Raw genomic sequence first — 17,795 nt, forward strand, 5'->3', positions numbered from 1 at the left:
ACCTCTCTAAACCTTTCCTTCTCGCTGCAGCCCGTGACTCACCTTCAGGTGGAGGAGAGCTAAATGGGGTTTATTATGCAGTCTTTTATTCCTCTTTTTCCCTACAAACAGTCCAAGAGTACCTGTTCACTGTATCTGCATTCAAGCTCTGCCATCTTCTTTACCTTATTCCATCACATGACAGTCCGCTCCTAGGGCACATGATGATGTGCTTGAGCAGTGCTAGGATAATTTATGTAAAAGGAAGATATTTTAGAGGGCAGTTACTGCACTGCCACACAGCCATGCTACACAGGAGTATTTTAGAAGTGACTGAAGTTCATTCTTCTCCATGTGATCACTAACTAAAGTATAGGATGGACTGAAGGAACGAAAAAAGGTCTAAATGCACATCAGAAGATACGAAGACTACTGCCCCATCCGTGCCTTTCAAACAGCCAGCCTCCCAACAGCAGGGGGGAGCACCAGGACAGCCAAGGTTACTGCAGCAGCTTTAAAGACGAACACCACTGCTCACGGGTTTGGGCCAGAATTTAAATGTTTACTTGGAAACAGGCCTTATTTGCTCTTACGGTTAGGTTTTGAAGAAGGGGAGAGTGAGAGACGTTTAAGTAGTTCCCTTTCACTCTTATTTACAGTTCCCTCTTATGACTTGCTAAGTGAGAGTTTGACACCCTCGATACTGCAATATTTGCATTTTTGCTGCAGAGGCCCTATTCCCACAGTGGTACCAGCCTCATTTTTATCTACAAGGCTTCTGCCAAAAAAAGAAAGCAAATAACTCATTATCAAATTGGCTCATTGCAGAAGAAAAGGAAGACAAGCTCAAATTCAGACATACTAGCAGTGACATTCTATTCCCTTTCTTTTCACTTCAGCAAATGATGTAATTAGTACACAGCATAAATGAGATCCCACTTCAAAACAAAGGCCCAGAAAATGAAATTTCTCACGGCAGCTTTCTCATCTAAATCATTACATTCTGTTTTCATTTGCACCTCCTCTGTCAGAAGCAAGCACAGTACTGAAAATATACACCCATCCCTTTTGGAGAGATTCTCCATGCACAAGGATTTACAGTTTGACAAACATCTTAGTGGGCAATCTTTAGCCATGGGTTAACAGTAACTAACTGTGCCAGCCTTACAAACGCACGCTCCTCAGCACCCATTCAGGAGCACAAGGAAGCAGGGAGCTTCTACCGCCTTTTCCGGTACTGATTTAGGCCCCACTGGGGAAAATAAAGAAAAACTGTGGGGGGAAGAAAAAAAAAAAAATCAGCAGAAAAACTAAGTTAAACATTGCTGGATGCGAACACGTATTAACTGGCTCATGACCTCATTTCTAACTTGTTGATTCAGCTAGATGAAAACCTCTCACCGCGCAGTGCTCATTGTCAGAGCAAGCAGCAGCTCACGCTCAGATTGCCTTTCAGCACTCTATCTGCATCCCACCAAGGTGTTTCCCAGCTGCTCTCACCCCGTGTTACCTTTTTGCCCACTCAGGTGCCTGAATTTTATTGGCATGCTGCAGGCAGCGGAGGCTTCTAGAGCACGATCAAAGTTGCAACTCATCCTCTTTATGAGACATTTTAGCGCTCATTTGCATGATTACAGATCCCTCGTGTCCACTTCACATTATTAATCAAAGTTTCCTACAGGTTTAGTCAAAAAATGAGAGCTCAGCATATGAAAGCCAATTCAAGAGTTCATAACATTTCTTAGTAAAACCAAACCATCTCTTGGATGCTGCTTCTGCAGAGGCTTGCCAAGGAAACACTGCGCTCAGAAGAAAAGCAGCTCCTTATGCTGGATGCTACAAAGTGAGGAATTCATATCTGCGAGCACCAGAAAGTAACAGCACAATTGCTTGGATTGTACCAGAAATTTAATTTGTGAGGGCCTATCTGCCCACTCAACCATACCCTCTGAGGATAAAGGGCACATCTTACAAAATGCCCTGTAAAGCGGCAAGTTGTGATCGCAGAATGCCATCAAGACTCACGTCTGTCCTGACTCCAAGTAGGAACCCTGTACCACGGAGTCTGTTACTGCATTTTAGCCTAACCCTTGACTGTGCTCATTTCAGTTTATTCAGAAGATTATCTGGCCACAACATACAAGTACCCATAACAGGGGACAGACTTCTGAAAGACTATATTTGATATGACAGAAACAGTATAACAACAGCTTGCACCTTTATTTTCAGTGAGTCTACTTCTTGCGGTAACCAGTCACCAGAACAATTTATGTAGAGATTTAATATATTGTCTGTGCCTAAAACACCTATTTCAAAAAACGATGGCTTTCAAAAGATTGGTTTTAGAGCTCCCAGTAGGTAAAGGCAAGATGCAGAAGTTACCAAGGGAGATTCCACGGCCTCTTTGGCGCAGGTTGGCTCAAGACCAGAAGGAACCACAACAGCCACTCATTTTCAAGTCACATAACAGGAGAGAAGAAAAGTTCTTGTACATCCTCAGCTTGTATTAAGAATCTTTGAAGAATAACCCAGCCAAATGGGGCCTTCTGAATTGTCTGGGACATCTGACCTGCGAGTGAGACCAGTTCTTCATCTGTTGTTAAAAAACAGTCATAGGGAAGCACCTCGCACAAGGACCTCTACTGCATCAGAAGTGGCTCCAACAAAAAAACTTATACAAAATGTACTCAGCGGAAATCAACCTACAAGCCAAGCCATTCGGAGAGCACTTAATGCCTAAATCTGTATCAGTCTCAAGTAGCCACTGGGACACCAGTGCTAGCACCACCAAGCGCATCTTTCATCTAGCCTCACGGGTGCTAGCTGAGCAGCTGTCCGAGGCAGCAGAAGCACGGTGGGCTTTAAGAGGTGTTGCTTTTTTGAGGAGTGATGTCTTTGTGTGGCAAGCCACGGCACTCCTCTCCCTCACCCTCCCACTCAGCCAGAGCTGCCCAAACAAATGTTACATGCTCCAAGAAGTTTCATACTTTGAGCTAACACTGTAAATATTTTTGCCTTTCTGAAAATATGTTGAAAAATTAGTTCTACACTGAGAAAACACAAATCTAAACCTACTCGTGCACAAGAAAATTAGTATTTACCCAGTCATGGCACAGCGTAACAATAAACCGAGATCTGAAACCATCACCAACATCTGCATATCTCAGTGAAAAGAATTCCAACAGAACAATCTGCTCGTTACTGGGGCACTGCCATCGGTTTCAACAGATGTTTCTTGAACTATTAAATGTATAACAGATTCAGTATTCTGAGTATAAACAATCCAAGAACAGGGTTCTGTACAGATTTACAGTATTGTTTGAACAAACCAATGGACTTCAGGCTCTAGTTCTGCTGTATGAGTCAGGGGCTGTTCCTATAATACAGCACACGTAACAATCAGAGCTCTGGCACTAACCACAACCACGGAGAACCTGAAGGGTCCTGCAAAAGAACACAGAACTGGAAGTGGAGCTATAAGAATATGAGCACTCACAACATATTCCGAATTATGAACACAAATCGCCAAGTTATCATTAGACTGGTGCTCAAAAAAATACAATAGTCAACAGAACCTCATCAAATCTTAAGAATCTCCTTTCAAGCAAGGTACTATTGACTTTTTTTTTAATAAAAAAATGTACAAGTTGTCTAAAAGAGTTACCAGTTTTGTACATAAAAGTTACTTTAAAGTATCTGTATACTGAGAAAGCTGCTTAGTAAAAGCCTGGGACACTATGGCAGCAGTATGTGAACCAGTAGTCTCCAGAGCTGGAAAGAAAAAAAAAAAAAAAGAGTGTGCTGAATTCTGACCATTGCATATCCTCTACTCTCTTCTGTCTTTACCAACTGTAGCACACAGCACATTTAATCAAAAAGGATAAAAACATACTAAGGTTTTTTTTTTTTTTTTTGTAAGAAATAAAGGCCAAGTCAATGCCATCAAATTGCATTTAGTTAGAAATAGCTACAGTTTAAAATAGTAACACTCAAAAAATAGTTCTACTACCCATTTATCTAAGTGGTGCTAGAAGGAGGGTGACAGAAGATACAGGACAGCAAACTCAGATGCTGAATCTGAGCAGCGCCTTGTCTTTGTATGCATTTGCACATTTAGTCACACACCCTCATCTCATGATTTGGGGAAATTAGTTTCTGGAATGAATCAGCTGCTTGCTTCTTCTCACACCAAAGCTCCACATCACACTTTTTATTGCATTTGTATCAGACTGCTCAATCTTTCCTCTTAAGAGAAGAGGCACCACAAAAAGCTGTAAATAAAATAAATAAAAGACCGAATTAACCCATGAGAGCTCAAAGAAAGTGGGCATACCACAGCAATCAGCTACCATCAGATGGCTGCATGTTCTGGTTTCTCCTTCCACAAGCCCCTTTTCTAAAGGCATCATTCATAAGTAGTTCACACCTAGCCAGCAATGTGACCAAACGATTAAGGTAACCACACAGCGTTGTGAAAGATGATGCATGTTCCAATTATTCCAAGTGTTTAAACAGTTTCATTCCTTTCTTTCCCTGATTTTTTTTTTGTTACAAGGAATGCAGTTTAAGATAGAAAACTGCTCTCATTTTTATTCTTAGGTAAGAAAACAGACTGTGTTTAGTGCACATCTACGCCTTTAGCACGACAGTGACATTACGTTCCAAGTCTGACCATGATTACATGTTAAGCACATGACTCTTCTCTTCCCATTTAGTTCAGAGTACTTAAGAGTTAGAACAAATAGCATCACTTTGGCCTTCACAGGAGAAAATTATGTGGTTGCAACTGTTTCCACCTTCTGCATCAAAAGAATAAAAAAAGAAGTGACTGTCCCCACGGAGCTCCTCTACAGCGTAGAAGCAAGCACTGAAGTCTGGCTGTAGCAGTGTGCACTAGCCTACACCACATAAAAGTCAGAGGAAGTAAGCCATTTTTAGCTAGCACACATCCTAAAGAGGATGCTTTAATTTATATAAAGCAATTTTAACAAAATGTTAATGAAACCACATTTTACTTTTTATATTTGTAGACAAAAAAGTTGGTTTTCTAATGCTTTTCCTCTGGTATCTTTCTACGTGGTAACAGTGTGTCAACCTACTAGAGCACCCTGCCTGCACATCTATCACAGGCTCCTCATGTTGAAGCCTACTGCAGGCCATTCAGCAGCCTTTTCCACCTGCTGGAACAGTAACCACAGCACCATTTGATAAACAAAACTACTTCGTAATTTTCCAATGCTGAATTAATCTGTTTACATTCAACAATTCTAACCAGAAATTTATCTCTGCTATTTGCACTGCTTTGCACAATTATAGTTAAATTTCATCCAGTTGAACTTGCGGCAGAGAGGTTATCAGGACGGAATATTTTTCCTTCCACTAAAGCAGATAAGGGCTGTTTCATGAAAAGATATGAAAGGGAAAAGCCGTATCAAAGAACAAATTGCATCTGAGAGGCTTTTATTACATTCTCAGTACTGCTAACTGGAACATGAATCACACCTTAACATATATCACCCCACCTGACCAACTCTAATTGCCTTTTCAAACTTTGAGTCCAATGGTTGGAAGAAAGTGCCTTTAAACAGAAAAGATATTCTTAGTAACGTCCCGATTGATCCTCAGTTCCGCGAAAAGGTTCACTATATCAAGACTAGTAGATGTTATTGATTTTGATGGCTTTCTAATCAAATCATTCCTTCAGCATCTACCTGAGATAGATGCACCTGATCTCCTAAGCTGTTAAAAGCACTTCTCTGATACGGTAACTTTTAAGAAATTCAGTGACTGATTGATATTGCAAAGCTGCTGCAGCATTTGCTGATTCTGTATTTGCTTACTGCAAATATGAAGAGGACATTTTTTTTTTTTAAATAAATTAGCACGCTAAAAAATATCCACAGTAAATTGTCATCCAAATTACATGCTAGCAGTTAATTTCCCCCAACATATCTTCAAAGCAGCTTTATTTCCCAAACTGGTGGAAGAATACTTGGTTTCCCTTACAAATCCAATGTATATGTTCTGATACACTATTTTAATTAAGGTTATTCTGTAAACTGTTGCAATTAAATCTACAGAAAAACTCATGCAAGTTGACTTAGCCAAGCCTCACACTGATGTAGTTTTAAGAAAAAAAGCAACAACCAAGGAATAAACACAAATCAACTTTATTTAAAGAGTACTAGCAAAGTTTTGTCACTGAAAAAAGCCTTAATATCTCTTAGCACAAGCAACTTGCTTGATTATTTACAAGCCCTTGATCTCAGCAACTACCAGTTGGAAAAGTGAAAGTACAGACACAATGCTGTAAAAGCAAAAAGTAAAAGTACTGCTGAGTGATTGTATGAAGAGCACAGAATCAGAATCCACTGGTTTAGTACTAAAATAGCCTCCAGGTGAGAAATACTTTGAAGTAATAATACTTATCTCTGTAATGCTTTTTATTAGTATATCTCAACACACTTCAGGGAGGACAAGGCTATCAAATTGGTATAAAAAAGGTCTGTGTCACAACTGGAATTTACCTTCTGATAACCTGCTACACAACTGTTAGTTTTGTATTAGAAACTGATTTGATGATCCAATTCCTAAAATGTACTTGTGTGTACACAAGTCGCATGCACAGAATGAGCAAAGCAAGAGAAGGCCAGGTATAGCTACATGCCTCCATGGTCCTGCGTCCCTTTCACCAGCAACAAACAAGGACTGTCTTCCACAAACGTATAAAACCCCATAAAGCAGTAACACCAGCTTTTTGCACTGGAAGTAGATACACTGCTACCCTTAGCAAAGTAGAATGGAGCCAAAACAAAGAAAGCCACGTGATTTTAATGACAGTGAATAACTTCCAAACAGCAGACATTTAATAGATTAAAACCAAAAAGTCACATGCCAGCACTTCTGCAGTCTGGATTAAAACCCTGGACATGCCACTTCAAAAAACCACACTCCTCTAACAACTTAACTAAAGGGCGTTTCCTTGAGCTGACTGCAGTACATTGTTATCCTCCAAGCCATCTACAAGGAAGAAACACTGCAGAATGGGATAATTACATGCTAGCCATTTTCTCTCAAAGCTAGGCAGTACTCATGTAGGTCCTCATTGGCTATCAACCTCATCAGTCTGAATCCAATCCCTAATTAACCCCCTGTGCACTCACTAGATGAATCACATACCCACCTGGAGAGCAGGTCCCAGAACAGCAATCCTTTCATCTCCTAAAACCAGACTTCTAGCATTTCAGCGCTAGACTTGCAGGCCAAGGTTGAAACCCCAGCCCCCTGAGCTGTGTTAGTAATTTTGTCCATTTATCTGCAACACAAGCAGTAGTTATGTGCTCTAATCAACTCAGAGCGTATATGCAGTTCATAGGGTTGTAAACTGAAGAGCCACGTCCACGCAGCAGTGAAAGCCAACTTCCTGGTGCTGTGGTCACAGTCAGGCAACCTTTTCCCTAGTCTTTTTTTTAATGCCAACGATATAAGTTACAATACTTTTGTCTGCACAGCATTTCCAAGCAGCTTTTCTACTAGCCGATTGTTTCCAACGTCACTGTGCTATTCTTTCAGGGCATCGATATTGTTTCCAGACACCAACTTTGACTCTGTTTACATATCAAAGCTAAATAACAAAGCTCCAGACCCTAGGCAGAGTTTATTTACGACTTACATAAACAGAGCCCCATATTAACTATAGTTCTGCTGATTATATTTATTATAATGCTATCTGTTGAAATCAATATATTGCCATGCTATTAACAATTTCTTAAAATTCTCATAGCGAGCAGAATGGAATTTACTACAGCAGCATTTTCTCTTGAATGCACGTCCACTTACCCACATAATGCATATTAAGGGCCAAGTACTTGTACTGGAAGAGAGGGTTGTTGTGCAGGCTACTTCTTTGGATCTGCTGGAAGAATGAGCTGACGTCCCACCTGTACAAGACATCCAACAGCATGATGCTCGGGACCCTCAGGGCCACATTTAATATTGCCTCCAACTTCTCCTTCGCAGCCATTCTCTTCCCCTTCCGTGAATTGGCAGCAGACTGGAAATAGCACAAGACAGAAGAGTAATCAGATCAATCTCCCTGTACAAACAACTATTACTGATCATCTGAATGGGGCTTCCTGTGCGGCCACAAATGACTGAATGAATCAACTGAGTTAAATTCACATCCAGACAGGACAGCTTCTAATGTTGCTACATGAAGATCAATTTGCTAGCAATTTTCCATGGTGATATTGTAAAAGGGGGGCTGTGGGAGTAGGTTAATGACACAATAAAAATGGTCAAAGGGTGTGCACCAAACAAACCTTTATTCTTATTCGCACTAATTCAGCATCCAAGTCCCCAGCCAAAGGACCACAGTGTACAAGATACTACATAGTGATAAGCTACTACATGATAAGCTTTAAAAACCAAACACCAACAAAATTCACAATCTCCAATGAGCTATTCTATTTCTATACACTATTCCTATAACTCTCAAATAAAATAATCACCAGCTAAAAGTTCAAACACTTTAGATTCATTTCCTCAATGCAAACTGAAATAATTTCCAATACACAAACTTATAAAAAAAAAAAGTTATTTGTGACATTCATTAACCGCTATGATTGTATACTTTTATGGAATTGAGGGCTGGCGATTTCAAAGATTAAGATTAGTGACGCAAATATTCTGCTCATTTTAATGTAATTCACTACAAGGAATCACACAAACAGAAGACTATATCCTCTCTCAGGAGTACCAGAAGGTAATTTAATCGCTGAGCTTGAGAGCAGAGTAGATGGATGATGCAAGACAACAAAGGGCTTTTTTTAAAAAAAAACTTTTTTTTTCCCTCTTTCAAAACGTAAGGGAAAAAAAAAATGGTCCACAACAGCATCTCAAAAGGTATCTAGTCACCAACAGGACCATTTTAAAGAGCAATGTAAAGAGGATGTTTCCACATCCTGTCAGAGCACTGCCTTCAGCTGAGACCCTAAAGGAAACGTGTTGTTTAAGCACTCAGCCACCCACCCACCCACGGCCAAGCATCCACCCCAGGCTGTGTTTGTAAGCCACCAGTCATACACAGCACATTGGAGCAGTGCAGCTGAAGGCCAAGGTGGGGACGATCCCAGTGAGTGTTCATCCACAAGCAGCCATTCAAACAGATGCAGTCACCCCCAGCACCACCAGCCTGCAGCCGAGTTCAGGTTTAACCTTTTCTTATTAGAGCGATGCTTCGAAAGAACTGCGTCCCAGCCACCGAAACAGAAAAGTCTGCATTTGGAACTGCACTTCTCAACATTTTACAGGATTTCATTCAAATGGTCATTGTGAATTTTTTTAAAAAGGCAACACGGCAGCACAGCATGAAAGGAAGTCATGCTCACACGCAGAAACCAAGAAACATTTCCTACTTGTACAGAGACACACACACACAGAATCATCTGAAGCTGTATTTGTGCCGCCACAGACAAGATGCTACCAGAAAGGTGCACACCTAAAGCCACACTGACACTTGTCAAGGCGTGATGACAAAACTAATTCAGCTCAAGAAGCCACGACAGATCGATACCGAGACCTGTCTCGGTAAACCACAGGCTACAGGGCTTCTGCTTGCCCTCGCCTAGCCCACAGCCTGGCCTGCCAGGTTACGCAGACATGGGCACCTTTTCCAGAGCCCTACAGACCCCAAAGGCAGCACAGCCCTCCCCGGCACACACCACTCCACTGGGCATTTCACATTGCCTCCCAAGGGGAACTCAAAGGCCAGCAACAACGCTGGAAGATATTTAAAATGAACAACCGAAATCATAACCCAAATAGCTTAAAGAACGCTGGTGCTCAATATTTAGTGTGAATGAAAGATGGAGTTTTAACGTATGGTGCTGACCAAGTGCAGGTTGGGACCTACATAAAGCGTTTCGGCTGTGTACGGAAGTTCAAGCCTATGCTCAGACCAGCTCAGAGGACAATTCATACGAAGACATTTCGAGCATCCTGTACTTTTTTTTTTCCCCAAAAAACTCATTGGTTTTGCCAAGCATGCAAAATTAATTACTGTGAATTAATTGAACCAAGCTGCCTCCTGCTTTTCGCTAGGTTACTTTTCCAAGTGGATCAGGGCTTAGGAGTGGGCAGGAGCTGCCGTACAGGTTTTCACACCGTCATGAAATTCCCCACGTAAAGTGCCAACAAGCACCTGATTTCAAGTCATGCTCCTGTAACCATCAAACCTCATCTAGTCAACAGCAACAACCAGACATGAAACAAGAAGGAAGTTTCCACTTTCCCTAAGTACTCCGAATGCAGACTTCCATGGACTTTTCCAAATACTGAAAGTTAACTGAGATTCTGCACATCCAAATTAAACTGAAGAATTTTACCTTCTACATTCACACACACATGCTTGAGAATGTAAGAAAACTAGAAAGTGCAACTTTTTTTTTTTACCTACAACAGCAAACTCCAATTGCAATCCTGTTAAAACAAACGCAAAACAAACTCAGAAAACCACATTCTCTTACAATCGATGGGCCATGTATTACGAGCAGCAGCCGCTGAAACACTGCAGCATATTCTGTCGCTGCCTAACAAAGCACCCAGTGCTAATAAGAAACCCTTTAAAATTAACTTCAGTGGCAATGTGGATGTGTTAAATAAAGCCTCAGTTGTAATTGCTGCCAAGTTCTAACAGAACGTAATGCAGGCAAGCAACAAAGTCCACTGCACTAAGCTCATTATATTGTAAAGAGCTCTCACAATACATTATTTTGATTGGTGTAAAAACAAAAACATTAAGCCTCTAAAACCTTTAGACAAATGATGATGACAAGAGTTGCTGGATGCTCGGACATTAGAGGAACACAGGCCACGTTTTAACATAGCCAAAAAATGGACTTCAGAGCAGGACTGGGAAGCCGCAAGTTTTTGCCCCAGAATTTTTTCCTGATGATTTCAAATGTCTCCCTGTTCCAAATCAGGACAAGAAAAAGAACAGTCTTGGGAAGAAATTCTGACTTCACCTCTTCCCTGAGTGCAAGCACAGCTGCGCTATTTGACCACAAACAGCTTTAAGAAGTCTCCCATCATAAGTGATTAACACTCATGGAAACATTCTTATTTTCTAACAACACAGCACTGCTCAAAAATCCCTTGCTCAGCTGGCACAAACATTTTGTCAAAAACATATTCCTGGCTAGCTTTAAAAAAAGACAGTAGAATTCACAAAACCTGATTTATTATTTTTTTTTTAAAAAAAAAAAAGCTATTACAAATTGGTCCCTGCTGATTCCATTAGCAAAACAGATTAGCAGCGAGCTTAAAAAACCCTCAAAGACAACATACACTTATTTTCCCTTTAATAGGAATTTTTTTCTGAGGATCTGCCTTCACATAAAAATTTGCCACTTCATCTGAGGCTGCAATTTATGCCCCAAACCAATGTAACTGATTTATGCACCGATTCAATATTAAACTATCACATCACAGGCAGCAAATACTAATAAAGTACGAGGGGACACACAACCTGCATCCATTTATCCAAGCAGGCCCTAAGTCACACGAACAGAGTTTCTAATATTTAGAAAAGCATTACACAAAAGTTACTTAATGCTTACCGAACTATATTGGAATATTTGCAAACCTAAGAGTTGTTCTGATACTACCGACACCAAAAATCATTGTAGAAAAATTCAGTAGCTCCAGCTGGGATCAGAACTTCACAACTAGACTGGATCCTGCAATGTCTAGTCTAACATCTGTGAACAAACAAGGTGCTCATTCTCCTGCAAGATTAAGACATAAAACATTTGAAAGATAGACCCCCCGCCCCCCCCCCAAAAAAAGAAATATTTTCAACTTCCATTTTTCACGTCTATGAAACTCTAGTGATTTTGCATACATCATTAACAAGCAGACTTTGATCTGTAATCTAGTTTTGACTTTAAATACTGAAACTGAAGATATTCCTAAACCAGGAGTAGTCTGGTTTTGGTTTTTCCAAAGGGTAAACACGGCTAGACAGATCTTGAAGAGGGGAAAAAATCCTGACTTGCAACTATGGAAAGATTCAATGTCACAGGTCAAAAAATTAAAATACTAAAATTAGTCCCAAAAGTGCTATATTCATGCATTTCTCAGAACCCTTCTTTCCAAGTGCCTGTCCTGCTCTTGAGAAAAAAAAAAAAAAAAAGGAACTTGAAGTACAGAAGAATCCCATCCTCCAGAGACTTAAATCATCAGTCTGGGAGAGAGAAAACAGAGAAGGGAAGGAACAGGACAAAAAGGTTTATCAGATGTACACTTAGAAAAGAATTTCCCTGTGTGAGCCTGTAGGAAAAAAAAACACTACAGCTCCGGAGGGTTACGTGAGTCACTGATCCATCAGAACAGCTCTTTCCCATGCAGTCAGCAGCAAGGAAAGCAGAAAGATGCCTCACTCCTGTACAATTTAAATGAGGCCAAGTTCTGTTTTGGCTAACAAGGACAGCACTCAAAATTTCTGCTGAGAAGGCCAGACACAATGAGCATACCAAGCGCACTAATAAAGCGGTGAAACATTGCAGTCGTGTACTGTAAAGCTACCATTAAGATCCGGTCAGCATCTCCAATAATACTCCCATTTCGTATCTCACTACGTTAGTAATTTCAAGTAGTAACTCTTTAGTATTTAGCATTCGATTCAAAGCTTTAGAGAGTGTCAGGTGGCAACAGAGTATTCAATCTTGCCATGTAAGAAGTTATAAAGAATAAACAATATTCCCCTCCCCATCTGGTTTGACAATATGGATTGCTGTAGAGCTGGAGCGGCGGTGGGACTGGAGAACTGTTATTTCCATCTAGAAAACAAATGAATTGCTAAATTCCTGCTCAGGCAAGACCCAGTCAGTTATCAACTGAGACATACCTGAGTTAATCATTTCAAAAAAATGCATAATATACTTCAGGAAAAACAACTTTTACCGCAAAATATGTAGGCACCACCTCATAGCTGTTCATAGGGACGTAAGAGAGCACACATTGATATTAAAGACATATTAAAATGGCAAAATAAACTAGAGACAGTTAACTCTATAGTAGAAAAATCTACATTTCCAACTTTCAGTATTAGCAAGCTTTATGAGGAAGAAGAAAATCAATTCAGGAAATGAGAATGCATATCACAGCACTGTGAAGTTAAAGTTGCTTTAAAGATTTATTTCTGGAGTACTTTCATACGCTGTGAGCAGTTCCAGCACACTCAATTATATTGCAAGTGGATTATTTATAGGCAGCCTGTAAAACATCCTGTCCCTTTTAGTTTTCATAACGAGCAGGTAAGACCAGGGAACTGAACTCAGGGACTAACGCATGGTAACAGAGGTTAACAAATCCAGCAGGTATGCAGGAAAATCTTTATGTGGTTTCCTACAGGATCGGCTCTCTGCCTGCGTATTATCAGTTCAAACCCAGCCACACTAAGAGGGGCTATCTGCTTTTTAGACCACAGCTTATCTGTCCAGTTAAGCACCTGAAATCTAGTTCATTAAATACCTAAATAAATATATTTAAGTAAACTCTCCAGGGAAAAAAAAAATCTAGACTGAATCACCAGAAACCAAACTGCTTTCGGGTCCTTTTCCAACTCTATAGTTTCTTGTCATTTCAAGGTTCAGCTTATTAGCTAGTTATTCAGCTTTTTTTTTTTTCCCCTCCCCATCACAGCCATATTTGCAAGTCTACACCTACAAGCCTGCCTAACCACATTTGTATCAGCATATTCTGAGAAAATCTGGGCAGCAATCCCAAAGCGCCTCTGCAGAGGACAGAATACCCGGGGGACCTGCACGCGGAGCAGTAATGACAGCCCAAGATGATGCAGGCTCTGACAACCTCCCTCAAAGAGCTCGATCACAGAAGATCGGCCACACAAGTAAAGCTCAGGTACCCCCACAAAAAACCTGCAACCCGAACGTGTAACCAGGCTGCAGTTAACATGACAGGATGAAATATATCCCATCCTCCACAATTGCTCATTTAGTTTTTATCCATTTCAGATACAGACGCAGCCTATGTTTAGCGCCTGCAATGCCAACAACTGGCTACCCAACTTGTTGGAAGTTAAAATAGAAAATAAGACTTACAGTATTGACAGAAAGAAATCTTGAAAAAGTTTCCATTGTTGCACCTTATCTATTTGAGTCCTTCAAATAAAGAGCATCGGTTTCCAGGCCTGTCAAATAGGCTGCTTAGCTTCCTGCACTAAGGGACTCGTGCGACAGGAAGATCAAACAAATGGCAAAAACACTTAGAAAAGCCGCTTTTAAAGCATGTTTAAACTCAAGACAGGCAGGCAACTGAAAAAAAATTTCCAGAAAAACTCCATGAGGTGAACTATCCACTTCTGAATGCTCCTTTCAAGTACGCAATTAATTACAAAGCAATAGGGCTTCTCTAAAATGAAAGGAAATGCTTTAAAAGTAAGTGCAGAGAAACCAACGCACAGACGTCTGAATCATATCGAAGGTGCTAGACATGAATATGCACTTAAAAGGCAAAACTACCATGACCCATCCAATTTATAATCACATCAAACATTCCCAGGTGTGTCTGGAAATAAAAATGGATTCAGAAAGAGAGTAACCAGTAACCACCAAACAATAAAAAAGCCTTGCAGCGAACTGAAATAGAAGCCCTCTGCATGTACGCATGAAGAGAAAGAAAACGACTCTAAAGTAGCAAATACAGCGGGTTTTGAAGAGTGCAACATGAAACACTAGGCAGGCTTATAGAGTTTTCCAAGGCACACCCATTCATTCAGGTCTTGCTGGCATGATGTGCCTTTCTGCATCTGCACCCATTCCAGCAGCTGAAGCAGAGCAGACACTAATCTCCTTCCATCACCTCCAAAGGAAGGAATTCCCCAGGATTTCTTCAGACGCACACAGCTCGGTTCATCAGAATTAGGTTGCTCTAACGTCAGCAGTTCCTCTTAAGGCTGACATAAACAAGGTGAATCCTGCGTTTTGGGCAAGCAGCAGCTCGACGTTGCTAAGGTTTTTGATGATCCTCCTATATAGCGGTGGTCACAGAGATGACTGTTCCCTAACGAGTTTAGGAATTAATAAAATTAAACCCTTTAAAGACATTAGAACTTGGGGAAAAAAACACAGCTGACTGCCATAGTTGTTAAAGCTAGCTGGAAACAAAAAGATACCCATGCACAGCCAGCTCAAGATAAGTGGCATAAACGAGTCCCAAGTCCACCAAACAAGTTACCAGAAACTCCTGCATTAAAAACCGCAGAAGGAACAAACACACCAACACCTACAGACTGCCAAGAAAAAAAAGACATATATATATATATATATAATTTGGCTAAGATCACAAGCAGCTAGCACTTACGAGCCAAGCCATCAGAGAACTCTCCCTTCTGCCGCCCAACATGAGGCAGGCGATGCCGGGCTCCCACCCAGCACCCGCCGGGCCCCCGACCCCCCGGTGCCACCCCGGGGCGCTGAGGGGCTCGCTCCTTACCTCAGGCCGCCCCCACCGGGGCACGGCTGCGCCTGCAGCGCCCGGCCCCCGAGCCGAGGGACAGACGGACGGACGGATAGAGGGACGGACAGACCGACGGAGGGAGGGAAGGAGAGAGGGAGGGAGCGCCACGAAGCCGGCGCCTCGCTCAGCCGCCGGGCCCGAGCCCAGCGCCACAAGCGGGCCCAGCGCGGCCCCCCCACACCCGCAGCCCCCCACCCACCCACCCACCCACCCGGCTCGGGCCGCTCCCCGCCCGCCTGGCGCCGCCCTCGCCCCCCGCTCCACGCCGGGCACTCGGGGCCGCGCATGGAGGCAGCCGGGTGCCCCCCACGGGGGCGCGCACACGCGGCGACGGGCACGGAGGGGTGGGGGCAATCACCTGAAGCGGCGGTGGTGGTCGCGGCCGCCGCCTCTTGTTCCTGTTCTCCCTCCTCCTCCCGTCGGTCCCGCGGCGGGGGCTCGGCGCCTCAGAGCGGCGGCTCGGTGCCCGGCGGTGGCGGCAGAGCGGCTCCCCGAGGCACCATGGCCGCGCCGCGCCGCCTCAGGGCGCCGCCAGCGCACGGCCCCGCAGCAGGGCGGCCATGGCCCCGCTGCCTGCGCGCGCCCGACGCCCGGCGCCGCGCATGCGCGCGCCCCGCCTCCGCTGAGGGGATCGAGGGGGGCAGCGCGGAATGGCGGCGGTCGCCCCCGCGCTGTGAGGAGGCACCGAGGGGGGCTGTGGAGGGAAGGGGTCGGTGCCCTGCCCGCTGGGCCCCTCTCAAACCCGGCAAGGCCGGGGGTCGGATTCCGGTGGGACGCCGAGGCTGCAGCTCCGGCTCGGAGCTCCCCGGTGTCCAGGCTGCTGCCGGCCCCAATAATGAGTCACAGAAAGTCGCTCTGTAAAATATGGGTAGTGTCTGGCTGGAGGTTTGGAAGGGCAGATCTGCGGTTTTGATAATAGTCGGTGCTGGCCTTGCGAAACGCAGCGCTCTATCAATTTAAAATATTAAAGTTGACTCAGACTTCTCCAGCGGTACGGAATCTGTGGTCACCTTTGGTGTGATCAACGTGAAAATATCAGGCTTTTGTGCTTCTGTTGGCATTTCTCATCAGGAAACCTGCTTTAAGGGCAGCCTCTCACAGCACAGACCCCATGTGGGAGCTCTTCACAGCCAGAGCTCACGACCCCTGAAACATCCCACCTTAGCTCAGTGCATACAGGTTGCATGGCCAAGCCCTAGCATGAGCTCTTAAGTGGTAAGGAAAAGGTGTAACCCGAGAGAAGTAATGGTTTTGACTTTAATACTTGAAAAAAATTCAAAGCCGCATTGTCTGGGACATGAGAAACTGCTGCAGTGAGGAATGAGGGAATACGCTGAACTGGAAAATCCTGTAGCTCACAGGGGTTGGGCTAGCCAACCTAGTAATTGCTTTTTTCCTGCCATCTCTAATGAGAACAGTAGCATTCACAGACATACGTATTAAAAACGCTTAGCCTCAGCATAATGTTTTTAACTATGAACAACAGATACTAAAATGAAGGCTTTGGATGTCTGTCTACGCTGCTTTGCAAAATGACCCTTCCCTCAGCACCCAGGGGTTTTCCAAACACCAGAGGAAAACAGTAGTTTGAACTTGCCTGTGTTAGTTTCTGTCAACACTGTGGTAGGGCTCGGCCCTACTGCATACACCAATGGTTGTATTTGGTGTTAACACTGGACCCTTCTCCCACATTTCTGTCAGCTCAGTAATCAGCAGAAAGGAGACCAACCAGCACAACTGACAGCTCTCCCAAACAGAAGCACCGCAGAGGAGCTCTGCATACTGATACATTTTTTCACAAGCTTCAGATTTTAATGTTGTTTTAAAAATAAGCTTTATTAAATATATTTAAAGCTTTTAGTTTAAAGCAATCAGAGAAGATGGGAAAGCACTGGCTTCACCAGGCTCCATCCATCCCATTGTTCTGCCTGGCTCAGCCTACTCGCTTCTTTGTCACTATTATTCACTAATACTTGTCAGTACTACTACACCACTTCTTATCACAAGGAGTATGAACCAGCAGCTGTCATATAAGGCATAAGAATCTCAGCTCCATTTCTATGGAGTGCTTGTATTCTCATGCCGTACATGGAAAAAAAAAACCATGAGTCACTTCTGTTCTTTGTGGGCTTGGTTCATTGCTGACTGAAGTCGGGGGCAATGGTGTAAAATGTGGAATCTGTAAATCCTACTGCCTATTTTCAGTGCTGCTTCTGAAAAAAAAATCAAGTAGCAGAGAGAATAACAAATTCACAATTGTATACAGCAATAGGTTT

At 42.9% G+C, this 17,795-nt stretch overlaps 1 protein-coding gene across 4 annotated transcripts in view; it reads right to left on the reverse strand.

Moving 5' to 3' along the window:
- RNF145 (ring finger protein 145) overlaps positions 1-16,113 on the reverse strand; it is a 44,752-nt gene extending 28,639 nt beyond the window's left edge. The window contains exons 1-2 of one of the 4 annotated variants that reach the window (XM_067005463.1): positions 15,878-16,113; positions 7,819-8,032 (exon numbers count right to left, since the gene is read on the reverse strand). In XM_067005463.1, coding sequence (XP_066861564.1) covers positions 7,819-8,002 — 184 coding nt within the window. In that variant the 5' untranslated portion in view covers positions 8,003-8,032; positions 15,878-16,113. Of the gene's footprint in view, positions 1-7,818; positions 8,033-15,495; positions 15,638-15,877 lie in introns of those variants that run through there. The other 3 variants (XM_067005464.1, XM_048080403.2, XM_067005465.1) reach the window with 3 other exon arrangements.
- Between the last annotated feature and the right edge of the window lie 1,682 nt (positions 16,114-17,795).

This window comes from Anser cygnoides, chromosome 14 (assembly GCF_040182565.1).
Source record: "Anser cygnoides isolate HZ-2024a breed goose chromosome 14, Taihu_goose_T2T_genome, whole genome shotgun sequence".
NCBI lineage: Eukaryota > Metazoa > Chordata > Aves > Anseriformes > Anatidae > Anser > Anser cygnoides.